Raw genomic sequence first — 19,253 nt, 5'->3', positions numbered from 1 at the left:
GGAAGTAATAATAGCAATAAACATATGTTGGGGGAAATGATATTTTAAAATGCAAAAACAGTGGCACATGTAGCCTTTCCTATCCAACAAGTGAATTTCCATTTACATATATGCTGCAAGCCAGTGTTTTCACTAATTGGGTACAGACACCCAGAGGGCATGTACATCCAGTGTGTGTGTGGGGGGGGGAGGGGGGTACACTCAGTGGGACTGCCGTGGCTGCTAGGTGAGTGAGAAGGGGCATTGTGTCTCTTTCTTACTTGCCCAGCAACCATGCCAGACATTTGGAGACTGTAGCACTGCTACCTCAAGTGGCAGCTGCTACCGGGGGCGGGGGAGTGCCTTCTGTTTGGGCTGCAGCATGGAGATGAAATACTTCTAGCACTGTTTGGTCTCTGGTGTGATACCAGCAATGTTGAACCCGAAACAGCCCTCTGAGGGTCGTATCATTGCCCAGTTAAGTGCCGGCTGCTGCTGACGGAACAGTGCCTCCCATTTGGTCTCTGGTGTGGCTGCAGCCACGCTGGACCCCAAAGGACCTCTGAAGGCCATAACACTGCCCCCTCAAGCAGTGAAGGATGCTGGGGGGTGACAGTGCTTCAGTTTTGGCTGAGGCGCAGCTACAGACGTGCTAGACCCTAAATAGCCCTATAGAGGCTGTAGCACTGGCCCCTTGAGCAGTAGAGGCTGATAGGGCTGCAGTGCTTTCTATTTGGACTCCGATGTGGCTCCTGCCATGCCAGAGCATGACCTTCATGAGGCCATGGCAGTCCACCCCTTGGCCGCTCCCTGCACTAGGTGACACCAACTTCAGGCACACCACTGTTGCAAACTAAATGTTGTTAGAAACTAAACAAACATAAACATACCTGAGTTATTTAAATCTTAAATCTTTATATAGTGGGCCCTTGGTATGCACATGGATACCAATATCTGTTGATGTTCAAGTCCCATTGTATACAATGGCACAGTAAAATAGCATCCCATATAAAATGGCAAAATCAAGGTTTGCTTTTTGGTTTTTTTTTTATTTTTTTTATTTTTTTTGGTGTGTGTGTTTGTGTGTGAATGTTATCGAACCATGGTTGGTTAAATCCAGGGATGCAGAATCCATGGATACAGAAGGCTGACTGTATAAAATAATGCATAAGAATATAGAACCCATGGCAGTTTCTCTGTGCCTGGTATTCAGGGTCAGGCAGAGAGGGCTGAGTCCGCAAGCTCATGTGTCTGTGTTGTGCTTTGTGTATATGCCTTATGGAGACTCCATCAATTTCATAAGGTTTTCTTAGGCAAGGAATACTCATAGAGTAATAGATCCAAAGAGTTGGGAAGGACCTCATGAGCCAGCTAATCCAACCCCTTATAATATAATATTCTAACATGATGCTAAGGAAAGATATGAAATAGTGAATAGTCAAATTGTAGAATGTAGGAAACCCTTAATGAGTTCAAAAGTCCCAGTACTACATCTGTCCTTCCCTCCATGTATTTTTCTCTCACATATCAATTTTATCATCATCATCACCACCATCACTGTTATTGTTGTTGTTGTTATTTCTTACCTGCTTCTCCCCATGGGGAGCAACAGTAATGAACAAGGTTCTGAGAGCTTTCTAAAAATAATTGTAAAAAGCCAACATTAAATGAGCTTGTCTGCCTAAATATCTAAAGGCACCAGACCCTATCTGATCCTGGAAGTTAAATAGCGTCAGCCCTGGAAGGTACTTGAATGGAAAATGAACAACAAATACCAGGAGCTGTAGGCTGTATTTCAAAGGAAGGAACTGGCAAACCACTTCTTTAGTATCAATTTCCTAGAGAGGTGGTAGGGGCCTCTTTCTCTGGACATCTTCAAAAAGAGGCTGGGCATCTACTTGCTTGGGATGTTTTTAGCTATTATAAGCTAAATTATTATAAGGGGATGTATAAACTCATGAAAGATAGGCCCATCAGAAGTTATATGGGACATCTGTGTTCATACACAGTGTGCCACTCAGTGCCAGTTGCTGGGGAGCAACAGTGGGAGAAGGCTGCTACCTTCAAGTCTTGGTTTGGGGGCTTACCAGCAGCATCCAGCATTCCTTTGTGAGAAGCAGAATGCTGGATTAAATAGATTCAGCAGAAGAGTTTTTATAATCTTGAGTAGGAAAGTTCAGAAAGTCTCTTGAAGTATTTCTGCCATCTGTAACAGATAATGTCTGGACCACTGGGGCAACGTGGTCTGCTGTTTCAAGCCAAATACATTTCAGGGAGTAAGCAGAGTAGAATGATAAGTATGGGGAGAAAAGAAAGAGAAATATCTCTCGGAAGTGTTGGTGCCTCACAGCAAAAAGAAGCAAAACAATATTTTGGTATTTTTTTCATCAGACTTTACAATTTTTATGAAAGAAGATGTTTGTGTTTGTTCAAGTCTGATATAATAATCTCTTGTCACCCAAAATGCAAGAGTTTTGGGAGGACACCCACAATTAAAATTCAAATAGGGGAATTTTATTAGCTGAAATGATATCAGCCAAAAGGGCTTGGGCAACTAAAGTGGGGATCAAGCCTGTGTATGACAGTTCCAAGAAACAGAACTCAAGAGCGCAGGTTCAAATGTAATTTTATTTATAATCAAAGGAAATCATCCTTCATTCAAAACACTCACTCACATACACATTCAAGAACTAATGATATAAAAGCTGGTAGCAGATAGCAATTTAAAGGGGTTGGCAGAGGGCAATACTGTACCGTTTCCAGATGCGTACTTCCAACTAGGGTACACTGTGAGGTGGGAAATGGCTCAGTAGCTGCCTTAGAATCATGGTGTGGTCAGTGTATGCTATGGAGTCAGGACAGATGAACATTAGATTTACCATTATTTTCTGTTCTGTTTTAATGATGGGAAAAGTTTGCTGTATCCAATAGTTATTTAGTGCTGACAGCTCTTTTATGTCAACATGATCTCCTTGGGTGGATCTCCTTGGGTTGTTCCTTAACATGCGGCTTCTTAGTTATTTGAGGAGCTTGTGGTTACATGCTCATTCATTGTCTCCTCCTCCCCATCCAGTGATGTCTTGGTCAAAATCTTGCCTTTTAATGGCAAGATTAAGTTTAATGCATATTTCCTCCAAAGAAAGTTTCACTTTGGATTTAAGCACTAATAAATGTGTTCAGGATTACATCTTTAATAGTCTGGAAAAAAACAAAGGGACAGGTGGGCCTACAATGAAAGCTTTGGAATCTGTTTCTTTACTCCTGTTTCATACCTAGGATAAATGGGAAATTTCCTGTTTCACAGCAAAATATTTCAGAGTGCCTCTTCATTAGTTCTCTCTATAGTGCTGGGATGGGAAATTGTGGTCCTCCAATTTTAATTTATTTCCATAATCCCTCACTACTGGTCATGCTCAAAGGGACTAATGGAAGACCATAGGTTTCCCATACTCGTAATACAGGTTAAATGTGCATCCCAGTTATTGAATATGTGTATGTGTGTTTGTGGCTGCAAAAACTCACACTGTTTAAGGAAGTTTAATGACTGTCTTTTTGTAGGCATAATAATCTCAGTGCACGACCAAAAGGACTGTCTTCCTTGGTAAAGAATGGTATTCCAGAGGCATTAAGAGCTGAGGTATGGCAATTGCTGGCAGGATGCCATGATGACCAGACACTGTTGGATAAATATAGAATTCTGATTACAAAGGTGAGTCTGTCTTTTGGTTATCTTTAATAAGCTATTTGTACATTTCAAAGTAGTAGGAAGTTTGTTTGTGTTTTGGAGTAAGAGAGCTAGTACTCTAATAATGGAATAAGAGAGCTGTTCTTAAAACATATTGAAATTGTAACTGGAATACTTTGCTGCCCACTGATTTGCTTCATTCAGGAGTGGAATCAGTGTGTGGTACTGCACAACCTCTAGGGCTTTGTATAGTTGCAAAAAACTCTCCAGCTTGGTCCTGAAGTACATGTGGGGTTTTTAAAAGACTTATTCTTTGAAATTTATTAGTACAGGCCTATTTACCAAATTTGCCATTCCTCTTAAGACATTTTGTAAGAGTGCTCTTTAGTCTAGAACAATAAGGGTTTTGCTTACAAAATCTTACTCTCCTAGGTTCAGGAACCCAGAACAAAAATGTGGGTGCCACAGAGAACATTCTGTCTATCTGTGTATGACTCCACTACCACTAAGCAATATATCCATAGATGTTACAAAGCTAATGTAGATAAATTTAGCATAATCCATGATAGAATTTTGTTACCAGCAAAATGTAGGAATTAAAAATATATAAATCAAATAGTTGCAATTTATGCAGTTGTAATATACAAGTTAAATCATGTGTGTAGCACACATATATACCCAATATATGAAGGAATGAAGTGTTTTAAAAACAGTTGATCCATTCAGTATATGAAGGAGTACTTAGCACAACAGAGACTCCTCTCTAATACATACCCACACATCCTCTTCTTACTCGTTTTCTTTTCTAATCCCTCCCCTCTTCATTTTCTTTCTTTGTGTCTTTTTCTTTTATTAAGAGCAAAGGTAGTGGCACTGGTGTCTGTGTGTATACCTGCAATTGTATGGCAACCTTTTCTTCCACAGTTATTATTGTTAGGTGCTGTCAGGTTAATCTTGATTTAGGGTGCCTGTGAATGAGACCTCCAAGTCACCTCATCAACAACCTCACTCAGGTCTTGCAAACTCAAGGCCATGGCTCTCCTCTTTTACTACTCCTTTCTACTTTACCAAGCCTTATTATCATTTCTAATGAATCATGGCTTCTCATAACATATTAAAAATATAACAGTTTCTGTTTAGTCATCTTGACTTCTAGGGAAGGTTCAGGCTTGATTGGCTCTAAGACCTTATTTGCTTTTTTGGCAGTCCACAGTATACTCTGAACTATGATGACATGGACAATCCTAAATTTACTATCCAACAATATATTTTTACAGTTCAGGATCTTGTCTGTCCTTTCATGCCCTAGCATTTTTCTTTTTTCTTGACTGCAGTCTCCATTTTGATTAATAGCTGAGCCAAAGTATAGGAAATATTTATTTTAGTGTTACCACCATAGTCTCCAAGAGGATGTCGTGATCTATTGTATCGAAGGCCGCTGAGAGGTCTAGAAGCACCAACAGGGTCACGCTTCCTCTGTCAATGCCTAGACGAAGATCGTCAGCCAGAGCAACCATGGCAGTCTCCACCCCATATCCTGTAGTACCTTACCATTCTCCCTGTTGAAATTCATTTTGTTAGTTTTTGCCCAGCTCCCCAATTTTGAATGTTAATGTTAAGGTCATTTTGAATTTTAATCCTAATACATCCTCTGAGGCATTAGGTATTAATTTTGTGTCATCTTTAAATATAATAAGGATGTCCTCTATGGCATCATCCAAGTCACTGATAATAAAGATATTGACTAACACTAGGCTCAGGACAACCCTGTAGCACCCCCACTAGTTATTTCTCTCCAGAATGAAGAGAAGCAGTTGGTAAGTAACCTTTGAGTTTGGCCGACATTAATCTAAAACATTGTCTGTGAAAAGCTATAAATAAGCATGCTATTTAGCACTACTGGTATATCTGGCACCATACAGCCGAGCAGTACCTATAATGAGGCATCCATATAGCATTTTTGTCTGCTTCTTTGTGCCTGACGTATATACAGTGCGCCCACGTCATACGTGGCTTTCACCAATGGAACAGGCTACTGTCAAGTAGCTCTTACTCACAGGAAATTCTTCCTTATGTTTAGGTAGAATATCCTTTCTTGTAATTTGAATCCATTGATTTGGGTCCTAGTCTCTACAGCAGCAAAAGGTAATTGCACTGTGTCTTCTACATGATAGCCCTTCAGATATATAAAAATAGCTATCGTGTCACCTTTCATTGTTCTCATTTTTCTCTTTTCCAAGCTAAACACATCCAGCTCCTTAGGCCATTCTTTATAGGACTTGGTTGCTAGATGTTTGACTATTTTGGTTGTCCTCCTCTGGACACATTTCAGTTTGTCAATATCCTTCTTGAACTGTGGTGTCCAGAACTGGACACAGTATTCCAGGTTAAATCTGATGTAAGCAGAAAGGAGTGGGAGTTGGGACTACTACATCCCTTGATCTGAATAGTATACTCCTGTTGAAACAGCCTATAATTACATGAGCTTTTCGGCTGTGGTATCACATTGCTGAGTCCTGTTTAGCTTGTGGTTTTCCAAGACCTCTAGATCCTTTTATTACTCATCCTGTATTTGTCCATTCCACTATCACTGTTTATCACTGTTCTGAAATCTCATGAGGACTTTGAATTATGATAAAAGTCTGACTCGTAACTGGAGAGTATAAAACTATGTAACAAATCTTGAAATGAATGTAATGTTTGTAACAAGAGCTGCTTTTCAGAATTTGAAGATAATTAAGCCCAAATAATGAATTTGTTTTCATATTTAAGAGCTTTAATATTGTGTTCTGTGACATTTAAGACTTATGTAATATTACTGCTTTCCAGAAAAAAAATATATCTGCAGGTCTTTTGATTGAAAGTTGAGTCATTGGTGTTTTATTTTAAGTTGGATGAGATTTGATTTTCTGCTTTTGACTGGTTTTAACATTCCTGTTGCTATAACAACTTTGCTACCTCCTTACTCCTTGAGCAAATCAGTTACCATAACAATAAAATATAACCTTATGGATATGACCATGTTTAATTTTGCCATACTTATTGTATTGAAAAACCTCCTAGTATGATTTTGTATGTGTTTAAACATTTACCCTTCAGTACGTCATTCTGGTTACTCATGCATGGATCCCACTGAACTCCTTGAGACTTGCCCAAGTAAAACCTCAATGGCATGACTATACCCAATTATGTTTTCTTTTTAAGCTGGTATATGGACATTGTCAAATAATTTTTTTCATATAATCTACTGGAATTTTCACAAAGAAGACATTAAAAAGTAATCGCTGTGATTTTTGAATTAAAACTGGTTTGATAACACTTAAAAATATTTAAGATGAACAAATTCAAAACAAAATCATAACCATGAGGAATGCAATGCAAGGCATGATTCTAGGAGTTAGTTATGGCTTAAAAAGCATGATTCTTTGAATGAGAGGAGCAGTTGTTAAAATGAAATGTTCCTTGAGGGTATGTATTATGAGATTAATGTTATATGAGGCTCTTCCAGATTTGCCCATGAAATGATGAAGTGTGGTTAATCTTTCTTTTCTGCCTTCATTTGTTCTGGACAGTGTCAATGAGCAGAGCTGTCTCAAGTGTTCAGGAACTTTTCATGCTCTGCCCCAAAAGTGAGCAGGTAGATGATTTGGAAGACCACTGTGAAAAATTTGAACACATAGCAGATAAAATCTCTGATAAAGTCCAATTCTGATGCTGTAGTTAGTACAGATCCAATTAATCTTGGCTCCTCCTTGTCCCATGTTATTATATATGTTTCAGTTAGTGTAGCCTGAAGATATGGACAGGATTCTTGGAGAGGTGAGAACCATCACTTTTACACTCAACATGTGCCCTTCCCGGTTTATTAAAAGCAGCCAGAGGGAGACTGGCTGAATGGATAATGCCTCACTGGAGTGAATGCCTCACTTCAGCAAGGCAAGGTTCCATCCTATGTAAAAGATACTGTGGTGACACCTTTACTGAAAAAAACCGAAAGCTCCCTGAACCCAACTGCACTAGATAACTACTGGCCAGTCTTCAACATCTCTTTGGAGCACGTTTCCAGAGTGAATACCAGTTTACCAGCTGAAGAGGTTCCTGGATAAAATGGACTATCTAGATCCATTTCAATCTAGCTGCATACATTGGTAGATGACATATGCAGAGAAGTGGGCAGATGGAGCGTTTCCCTGTTGATTCTGCTGGACCTTTCAGCAACTTTGAATACCATCAACCATGGTATACTTCCAGACCTTTTTAGTCAGGCAGGCCTTTGGCTTATGATTTATGTGGCACATAGGACATACAATGAGGATTTGCTATTTTTAAAACAAAATTGTTTGATTTTTTTAAAGTCTTCGATAGAAATAATTTTTTTAGTTGTATCCAGTTTTTAATTATATGTTAGTTGCCTTGTACAAGGAGAAAGGCGAGATATAAATAATAAATAAATTGGACCTGACTTCTTAAGGGAGAACAAAAAGAGCTTTAAGGAGTGCCATCTATTAGAAATGGTTTAATTTGACAGCATGACACTAAGATTTGCTGATCATTATCATAGTATTATAAATCCTATTATTATTATTATTATTATTATTATTATTATTATTGAATTTTCTGTTATTTTCTATTGTCCTATTCACTGTTCTACCAAAATCTCCACTATTAGGTTTTGCTCTTGATGCCAGTGAATGTAAACATAGTTAAGGGCTTTCTTTGTACAAAGAACAGTAAGAAATTTAACTATTTATAATATCTTAAAAGGAAACTTAAGTTTTTATGAGCCCCCTATATTAGAACTATATTTTAATTTATTCTAAAATGGAGAAAACATAAGTTAAAAAATACTATATATGGTTATATCTTTTCAGGATCTACAGTTTCTTCAACTAATTAATAGGGTTTAGCACTATGTACACATTAAAAGGTTTATTATAAAATGTGAAGTAACCAAGCATTGCATTGCCTGACCTTGTTGGTGTTGATGTTTTTTTCCTGTTTCTAAGAAGGTACTTTAATTTTAAAGACTCGGCATAGTATAGTATTGATTATGACCGGAGACCAGGATTCAAATCACTGCTCTACCATAAAAACGCACTGGGTGATCTTGGGCAAGTCACACACTCGCAGCCTCCGAGGTGGGCAAAGGCAAGCCCCCCTCTGCCCAAATCTTGTAAAGAAAACCTCAATATTGGTTCACCATTGGTTGCCATAAATAAATTATTTGAAAGCATACAACAACAACAACCAGCTTTGACATTCCATGTCTCATTGGCTTGCTCGCTTAGGATGGTCTTTTGTTTTCTCATTTTCCCCTTGTTTATACGTGTCCCTTCCCCTTCTCTGACTGTATCTTTCCTTCCCCATCAGTTTCTATTTCACTTTATTTCTCTGCTCTGTACCAGGATCATCCACAGTTATCCACTCTGTTTTCTGTTCCCATCTTGCATTTTGTGCTTTTCTATTCCATGTGCTTTTCTCTGCCCTATAATCAACCATGTTTCCTGTGTTCTGTTTTAGATAGTTCTTCAGTGAAGCCTATCCTGGGCCTCTCTCCCTTAACCAAAGCATTTGTCTTCTATGCTAATTACACTGTAAGCCCGCCTCTCTTGTATAGACCATTGAATCTTAGAATCCTAGAGCTGGAAGAGATCCCCAAGGGCCATCCAGGCCAACCTCCTGGCATGCAGGAAGACACATTCAAAGCACCCCTGACAGATGGCCATTCAGCTGTTGTTTAAAAACCTCCAAAGAAGGAGACTCCAGAGGAGTGCGTTCCATTGTTGAACAGCTCTTACTGTCAGGCAATTCTTCTTAATGTTTAAGTGGAATCGCTTTTCCATACTAGTTCTATGTTTTGTAGCAGCAGAATGCTGACAAAAGAATTAAGATGAAACTGGGACTCAGTATGTTGTCCAAAATTCAGTCCATTGTCTAATACTGAAATAGATTCTTTGAGTTTGGATCTATAATTGTTAAATATTATTGAGTCATGATCCATGGAATTCATTCAGAACTGTTAATTGCAACATACAATTATGTGCCTAGATTTTGATAATGAACGTATTTCAGATGACATCAGTGACGTGTGTACATAACATTAAGGTAGTAATGAGAGTGTGCTATTCTATTTGGTAGGTAATGAGAGCAGTTTAAAAATTTAGTGGCAGTTTTAGAACTTAAATACACTTTCACAAACCACCGAATAAGCATTAGTCACGAAATGCAAAATAAATCCCACAGACAAATTGTATTGCACTCAATAACTTTGCCTGAGGCATCACTAGTTAGTTCAACTTCATTAGTCAGTTATTTTTACCTGTACACAAAGCTCAGATGCTAAACGCTCTTAGTTATGCTGATGTGCTACACAAAAGAACTTAGTAAATATGTGTTCCTGAATATTCCATTCAAAGTAGAAAGTGCCCAAAGTGATAGTCAAATGCTATCCAAAAGGTGGTCTACTTCAACCTCTCTTTTACAACCTGGTTACTAGGAGCTTTGCCATCTTTCTCTCATTTGAACATGCTTATGTTTGTTGACATCTCTAAATTGCACTTTCTGGAACAGGACTCAGTAAGCTGATGAAGTTTGACCAAAGGGGTACTGTTAAATTTCATGATCTGAACAGTGACATTGCTAGGTGGGGTGCGGGGAGTGTGGCCTGAACCAGATGGCACCCCAGAATAGGGCCCTCCTTCCGAGCATGCTTCTCTCTGCTTTACCACAGTGGTGGAAACCTCCTCATGGTTAAGGAGAGTCCCGAGCTTGCTTCTCTCAGCTTAGCCACAGCAGTGTAAGCCTCAGGAAGAAACACTTGCTGCTACTGTGAAGGAGAGTCACAAACGTGCCTCTCCCAGCTTTGCTGTGGTGGTGGCATCTTCCTCACAAGGAAACCTCTGCTTCCGTAGTGAAGGAGAGGGGTAAGAGAGGGGCACCCCACCTGGCAGCCACCCCACACCAGATAATACCAGGAGTGGAGGCACCACTGGATCTGGATACTATAGGCAATATCTAGTAATGACATTCCACTGGAATAGTGGGATGTATCATAACTGGAAGACTAGTCCAGTGATCCTTTCCTGTCATAGCCCCTTGTGTACCTCTAAAACTGGCCCTGGACAGGTGGGAAATCCTAATGAAACCAGTTTTCAGATGGCAGAGATGACCATAAGAGGAACTGTGCAGGAAGGAAGCTTTGCTGCAACTGGATGCAGAGCCGACATTTAGCCCTATGTGTTCTACAAAATTTGGCACATTTAGACAGGCAGAAAATAGTAAGGTTGTAAGGAACCAAGTAGATGTACATGTTTAAAATGGGATGGAACGTGATATGTATAGGAACCAAGCTTTTAAAAGTGACATACTGTATAGCTGGCCCCAAATGCCCTTAACATTTCTTAAATGTGTATATTCATGAATCAGAGCTACTTATCTTTAACATACCTTCCAATACTTTTTTCCACTTTGCAATGAAAAATGTTTGTCTCCCTTGTACAACATATACTGCATGTTATAGTAGAGGAGATTGATTCTAATCTACAGGTTGATACGTGTGGCTAACATCCCATAAAATTTCACATATAGATATCAAAGACTTTGTAGATCCACTTTTGATTTTTATAATGGTTTACACATATAGATTCTAATGCTGGAAATGAAAAATATGTACTGCATGCTAGTTTAAAATATGAATATCCCAAAAAACCTTTTACAGTTATTGATTGGCTACTGTACAAGTGAAATGATGGGACTCCTGCCTCAGTTAAAATAATGAATGTAAAATTCATGTGTGGTTTTGAAAATGTAAGTGAAGCACTTGATACATGTGGAATTAGAATAAAAGTTATTGCAGTAGGTAACTGTGACAGTGATGGACCACTAATTCTTGATTGTGAGACTCGAACCTGGGACTCTCTTAAGCGTCTCCTGCAGTACAACTCTCTTTAGATACTGTACCAGTACTTCTGAAATCACTCCAGTCAGCTGCTTGTTGAAACAAAGTAACAGATTTATTTACCAGTCAGGCTGAATACAGTCTCTCCTTTAGTGGATGGTGTTCACAGTGTTTAAATGCTTTATTAGATACCCAGTTTGACAGCTTCTTTAGCTTGTCTTTGTAATTAGTTCTTTATAGCTTTATATATGTTCACTTACAAACTAAGTTCTCACAGAATGTTTATTAAACTTTTGTATTTTATAACCCTTCTGGTTACCTGTGACTCCACTAGTCACCAAACACTATATCTCCCGCAGGATGCTACCACAATTTAATTAAGGGCACTCCTCATCCACATCTCAGGTACCTAAAACCTTTTCTTACTGCCCCTCACAGCAGCCTATCCTAGCCTTAACGGTTCTTCATTGCTCAGGGCACACTAAAACATCAACCCTAACTAACTCCAAACATAGCTCTGTCCCTCTTTTTATACTTGCTCCTGGGAGCAAGCCACACATTTCTTGGTTTCGCTCCCATTGCCTATTGCCAAGGCTCTAATCTGCCTGTTTTCTCCACACTAACACATTCTTATATATAAAAAACTTAATTTGAGTTGGCATACATAAATAATAATAATAAAAACTTTATTTATATACCGCCTTTCCAGGGTGATCAAAGCGGTTCACAACATGAAATATTCATTACAATACAGAATAAAATACAGTACCAAATAAAATAACATCTTAAAAACATCATATCTAATCGTGATCCAGCATCTAGAAGTAACTTTTATGAGGAGGTAGTTTTCTCAGGAAGAGTCAGGAGGGTATGCTAAACGGAAGAGATGTGTTTTCAAAGATTTTTTGAAGACATCCAGGGTGGAACTAAGGCGGATCTCTTCCGGAAGTTTATTCCAGTAGTTTGGAGCAACCGCTGTGAAAGATCTTTGGTGAGTTGATTCAAGTCTCACCTTAGGGTACGCCAATATATACTTCCCTGAAGTTCTGAGAGTGCGAGGCGGATTGTGTAGGGAGAGGCATTCCCTCAAGTAACTCGGGCCCAAGCCATGTAGGGCATATAACATGAAGTAAAGCATGATTCTTTCATGCTTATACAAATTACTTTTATAATGAACTGTTTGTATGCCTTTATTATGGCCACCTTAGTAATTTGATTACAAAAGGAAGAGTTGCAATTTTTATCAGTCATAAGAGTTGAAGTTGACATTTAAAATGTTGAAGAACCATTTATCTTTATGGAGGTTTCTCCACTTTCTTGTAGTTTAATAATTAATAGATTTTCCTTGCCACTGGGGATTAGATTACTGCTGACTTGTCTTAGCTGTTGGTAGTTTATGGTAGAATGAAGATGTCTCTAGTGTTGTAAAATATGGATAATTTGGAAGAAACTAACCTTGCAAAAACACCCAGTTTCTTAAATCCTCAGCATATTAATTTGGATTGGTCACTTATATTGTCTTCGTTTGTCATTCTTATTCTCGGCTTGCTGTAGAAGGCTATAAGCCAGCATTGTGCTTGGCAACTGTTACCTAGTGACAGATTCAGCTGCAGTAGCCATTGGCTGTGCTTTTGATTGAGGGTGAAGGACTGAGTCACCTTTCGGATGGTGAGTTTTTCTGCATCAGCTAAGGATGAAGAGGAGGGGCAGATTTAGGTGCAAGCAGTAATATCACAGGCGAGTGTGTGAGAAATAGCAAGAGCATCCTGAAAACTGATTACAGCAAATAGGATTTGTCTGTACTACAGCCTTGGACAAAGCCAAATGCACATGAAGGCACTGCGTTATTGATTTAACAAGAGAATTAAATTTAGAGAGTATTAATTCTGTAATGGATTGAACGGTTTACTGATAAGTGAATAATGGGCAAGATTTGATGACTGTTAGAAAAATATATAAGGACCTTCAGCATTCCATGATGATGGTGAACATGAGGCATGAAACTTAAAGATGAATGCTTTCTGCCACACTGCTGCAGCAGAACCAGAGGCAAATCTTTTCTTCTGCATGTCATGAATTTCTCTTCAGGAAATACAGCAAGGAATATTAAGCAATGGCAGTGAGACCCCAGCACTTTAAAAAAGGAAAGAAAAAGAAGCCTCCAGTGATATTTTAACACAAAATTGAAATGACCTTGGGTTTTTATTTTTATTTTTAGATTTGGGTTGATTAATTGCCTCCTGCATCTTTAAATGATTAAAGATGCATTTGATTTGGGTGTGGATAAGTGGGTGGGTTAAAAAGCAAGACTGCTGCATATGCCGAATGAGATTTATACAGTAATCAAATACCTGCTTATTAATGAGTGTTGAAACAGATTTCTTAAACAATGGATGCATCACAACTGCAAATGCAATGGAAGTGCTGTATTAATATTTGGATTACAAGATACAGAGGTGGGTTATTCTTGTTGTTTTTGAAGCAAATGGCTGTTATTTTAATTGTTTAAAGAAAATGCATATACAGCAACCGAGACAATGAGGCTAGAAGACTAATGGCATATTAGTATTCAGTCATTTTTTCCCCTGCTAAATCAACATTAAATTATCTTCTTGGAAGAATTTAGATGGAAGTCAATCATTTTATTGCCTTGGTGCATACGAAAAGATTTGGACATTGCTATAGAGGTGAAAAATGACATGGATGGAGCTATGAACTTCACTTTATTGATCCTCTGCAATTGCAGCTATGGCTTTATTTCTAAAGACAGTGGTTTCATTTTATCATTCCTGGAATTAAATAAAAGTCAGTTTTGTTCTTTTGTGAGAACCTTGGATTATCCTGCTGATATTTTAAAACTGCGATGAACATAATATGTTCCAAGCTCAATCGGCTGTTGCTGAAACTCCAGCACAATGCCTTTGTGTGCCTTTTCTTATACACAGTGTTATTAAATAAATGGAAAGAACATCATGCATCGAAGATATGACTTTGCTTTTTACAAATAAATCGTTGTTCTATCAGATTTTTTAATGTTACCAAAGACTATGGAACTTGCTTGCATTAATATGCCCAGTATTATACCACTGATGATGCAGAACAGATAAAGATTGGAGAAATGGCATTATTACTTGAAGACCGCCAAAAGATAACAGTATATTAGAAAGAGGATCTCACTGGACATATCAATTTTTTCTTATTCTAAAGCATTTCTAACAATGCTTTGGACAGCATTGTAAATTGGACCCACATTATTCCTTCTTTTTCAAAAAACGCCCTAGGAAAATACATTTCCAGAGATTTTTATCACAACGCTGGGGTTTTGCTTCTATATTTCTGATATTTCGGTTTTTCAAAAGTACAATCGGAATGACCTGCTTACTAGAGAAGTGCCTTGTGTTTTGCTAAGGAAGAAATAAGTACTGTACAAGAAGAAGCTGAATAGTGGCCTTTTGCCTCCTTTCTGCATTGTAATCTTAAACCATCATAAACAGTTCTAAAATCTACACCGAGAAATCAAGACAAAATTAACTACTGGAATTCACTAATTATTGGAGTTCTGACCACGTTGTTATGTAATACAAATCATGAACCGGTCCACGTGGATTGAGTGGATGACTTTGAATATCACTAGTAGTGTTGTGAATGTATCTGATCATCACTCCTGCCCATTTGGATTTGGCCAGTACAATGTCATTGACATCTGTATTCTTGAAACTATAATTATTGTCTTATTAACATTTTTAATTATTGCTGGTAATTTAACAGTAATTTGTGTCTTTCATTGTGCTCCACTATTACATCATTATACCACCAGCTATTTCATTCAAACTATGGCATATGCTGATCTTTTTGTTGGAGTTAGCTGCTTGGTTCCTACCTTGTCATTGCTTCACTACTCTACAGGTGTTCATGAGTCCTTGACTTGTCAGATTTTTGGATATATCATTTCTGTACTAAAAAGTGTTTCTATGGCCTGCCTTACTTTCATTAGTGTGGATCGTTACCTTGCTATCACAAAACCACTTTCCTATAACCAGTTGGTCACACCTTGCCGATTGAGAATTTGCATCGTTTTGATTTGGCTTTACTCCTGCCTTATCTTCTTGCCTTCCTTTTTTGGTTGGGGAAAGCCAGGTTATCATGGAGACATTTTTGAATGGTGTGCAACCTCATGGCTAACTAATGCTTATTTTACTGGCTTTATTGTATGCTTACTGTATGCTCCAGCTGCCTTCATAATCTGTTTTACTTACTTTCACATATTCAGAATTTGCCGGCAGCACACTAAAGAGATAAATGACAGGAGAGCTCGTTTTCCTAGTCATGAAGTGGATACTGCTGCAGAAGCTGGGCATAGTCCAGATCGGCGCTATGCTATGGTTTTATTTCGTATAACCAGTGTGTTTTATGTGCTGTGGCTACCATACATCATATATTTTATGCTAGAGAGCTCTAGGGTGCTGGACAATCCAGCACTTTCTTTCTTAACAACCTGGCTTGCTATAAGCAATAGTTTTTGTAACTGTGTTATATATAGCCTCTCAAACAGTGTTTTTAGGTTAGGACTTTGGAGATTGTCAGAGACAGTGTGTTCATCTTGTATATGTAAAAAGGACAGTATTGTTCAAGACCCAGTTCCTAGAAAACGGGCAAATTCTTGTTCCATCTAAGGAGAACTAAGACTGTAAATCAAATACAGTTGGATATATGGGCTAGGCAATATTTCATATTCTGAAATATTGCTAAAATAAAAATGCAACTAATATTTATTATCTGTAAAATGTATTATTGGTTGAAAACTGACTTATAAAAGCATGTGTTGTTTCAAGGATATATTCTGGAAGAATATTGAAATGGTCAGAGATGGATCCTTGGTGAAATGTTGGTGTGTGGATGAGACTGATAAATGTAAAGGAATGGTTCAGCAGAATGAATTAAATAATTCAGAGCTGAGTTTTCAACTACAATAGCAAAATTGTCACATATTATATATGTGGATGAATGTGGAGTAATCTGTTGTATTGATATAAATTTTGTTTAAGGAAGTAATTTATGGCATATCAATTATGTTTTTAACAGATATAAAATAAATGTTTCAGTATAAAACAGCTTCATTTTTGTAGTTTTTGTCTTTTGCACAGAAATGTTTTTAAAATGGCTGTAGTTTTGGAATTAAAGATGCCCATTTCTTTGTAATCAAAGTGTATTTTATTTTTCTGGTGTAACATACATTAATGATTTATGCGTTAGTTTCTGCTCTTTTGGAATCTGTGCTGCTGTTATTCAGACACATGCAAATTGAGTCTCCTTTATCTGAAATGCTTGGGATCGGGAGTGTTTTGGATTTTGGATTTTTTTGGATTTTAGAATATTTGCATATGCATAATGAGATATTTTGGAGATGGGACCCTAATATAAACATAAAATTCATTTATGATTTGTATAGATATAACTTATAAACACAGCCTGAAGGTAATTTTATACATAACATTTTAAATAATTTTATGCATCAAATGTTTACGTTCATTGAATCATCAGAAAACAAAGGTGTCACTGTCTCAACCACCCATGTGGGCAATTTTGGATTTTGGAGAATTCTGGATAAGGGAGACTCAACCTGTAATTTATTTTGGAGCCCATCAATCTGTGCATTTTCCATTCTTAACGCTCAGAACTGTTGGAGTCCCAGCTGAAGCATGCACTAGGTGCAGCCTGAAATCTGACTTCTGCTCTCAGCACCAACTGCAATCAAAAACATTTGTGTGGATGCTAGGTTTTTGGAGAACTTTTTGAGAATCAAGTAACTGAAACTGATTTACATTTTCTAGTGTGTGTTAAATTAGCACAAATTTGTGGCATCTTTTCTAAGTAATGTAATTGCTTCATAAGTTAAACATGCAGTAATAGTAGCGTAAATTAGTTGCTGTTTCAGCATGTGAGTTCATAAAAGCAGGACCCATAATATTTATGGCAATTACTGTATGAATTTAGAATGTATAGAACATTATGCATTTTTAAAAAATGTATGTTGTATTCTATACCTAGCATATTAAGTCATTGTTTAAAACCCAGGATAAATAAATTATAAATAATGTTAAACATTTATTGGACACATTTCAATGTTAAATGTGTATTGGATAATCTTCTTAAGAATGTGAAAGAATATTAGTATTGGATCCAGGTAAGAATTTTGCTATTTTGGCATATAACGATATGTGTGCTCCAAAAAGAAGTGATAATATTTTGAAAGGTGTTTGGAGAAGCAACTTGTGGGGGGTCTATTAAATATGTTCAGCAGAATCCAATTAAAATTTAGACATTTTTTCATTTGTTTGATTTAATTGGAAGCATTTAATCATTCTCAATTTAATAAATGGGACTAGTTTGGAATGGATTGTGCTCATTGTTATCAGTAAATTAAATAAATATGATTTTGGCCCAGGTTGTCATTTCCTAGATGCATTCAGTATTTGACCCAAATAACTTTTTTAATATTTGCACTATAATTTCTTCATTTACCAGAATGATGTAATGAAATGATGCCTACAACATTTTTGCATGGGATGCTTTTCTGAAGAGTATTACTGCTGTGTTCAGTGTTGAAGCAAAAGCAACAGAGCATGTTCTCAAAGGCACTTTTAGTTGTCTAAAAGTTCCAGAGCTCAGTATTTCAGATTCTGAATCTGGCATGACCTGAAGAAAATGCTGTGTTTTGGTATTTCCTGTGAGTACTGTAAATGAGAAAAAAGGAGAGAGAAGACGAGTACAGCAGCCTTAATGTACATTCAGCCCAGGATTCTACTCATACCCTCAAGAGCCTTGTTTTAAATTGTTCTTGGCTCTCTAGCCTAGTTCAAAAGAAAATCTAGATGTGTAGAAGGAGATATGGAGTGGGGAGTAACATTATTTTCTTTGCTGCGTATTTGATTTTGAAATTAAATGAAAATTTATTTATATCCTGCCTCTTCCGTTTTGAGGATCACGGCGGGTAACAGCATGATTAAACAGTATACAAAGATAAGCAATAAAACCCACCAAATCCCCAAGCTAACCCTCCCTCCCAAATTTAAAATCACATATTAGAGAACAATTAAAATACTTAGCAATACATCAAAATTACTACACAATTGGTGAATGAGAAAGATGGTAAGGGAGGATGGATTCAATCGGTTCTAGACATTCTCAGTCTGGGTAGGCCTGCCGAAAGTAGGGTTGCCATAATTCTCTACTATAAACCGGGACAAAATTTAGACCTAAATATAGGACAATTGTAGGATAAAATTTAGCCCAAAATCTAAGACATTTAAGAAAAATGGAGGACCTTAAATGTCCTACATTTTGGGCTCAATTTTATCCTACAGTTGTCCTACATTTTGGTCTAAATTTTGTTCTACATTTTGTCCAGGTTTATAGTAGAGAATTATGGCAACCCTGGGCGGAAGAGAAGGATTTTTTGAAGGCCTCCAATGAGGATAATTGGCTAATCTCTTCCGGTAGTTCGTTCCACATTTTTGGAGCGGCAGCAGAAAAAGCTCTCTGGGAGATCACTGCTAGTCTGGCCTTTCTTGTTTGTAGAAACTTTTTCCCGGAAGATCGGAGTGTACGGGGAGGACTAAATGGGAGGAGGTGTTCCTTCAAGTAGACTGGACCCAAGCCATGTAGGGCTTTATAGGTAATAACCAACTCCTT

At 37.6% G+C, this 19,253-nt stretch overlaps 2 protein-coding genes across 7 annotated transcripts in view; both read left to right on the top strand.

Annotated features, from left to right (window-relative positions):
• RABGAP1L (RAB GTPase activating protein 1 like) overlaps positions 1 to 19,253 on the top strand; it is a 177,737-nt gene that overhangs the window by 40,783 nt on the left and 117,701 nt on the right. For all 6 annotated transcript variants that reach the window (XM_042466392.1, XM_042466395.1, XM_042466396.1 and 3 more), the window contains exon 13: positions 3,538 to 3,688. In XM_042466392.1, coding sequence (XP_042322326.1) covers positions 3,538 to 3,688 — 151 coding nt within the window. The remainder of the gene's footprint in view (positions 1 to 3,537; positions 3,689 to 19,253) is intronic.
• GPR52 (G protein-coupled receptor 52) lies at positions 13,935 to 16,673 on the top strand. Its single transcript, XM_042466403.1, has one exon. It carries the CDS (start codon positions 15,149 to 15,151, stop codon positions 16,232 to 16,234), a length of 1,086 nt encoding a protein of 361 aa, XP_042322337.1. The 5' UTR covers positions 13,935 to 15,148; the 3' UTR covers positions 16,235 to 16,673.

This window comes from Sceloporus undulatus, chromosome 4, assembly GCF_019175285.1.
Source record: "Sceloporus undulatus isolate JIND9_A2432 ecotype Alabama chromosome 4, SceUnd_v1.1, whole genome shotgun sequence".
Taxonomy (NCBI): Eukaryota; Metazoa; Chordata; class Lepidosauria; order Squamata; family Phrynosomatidae; genus Sceloporus; species Sceloporus undulatus.
This window is presented reverse-complemented; position numbering and strand designations above follow the sequence as displayed.

What these genes read in the sequence shown, in the direction of transcription:
- GPR52 (XM_042466403.1), top strand. Translation starts at nt 15,149, where the DNA reads ATGAACCGGTCCACGTGGATTGAGTGGATGACTTTGAATATCACTAGT.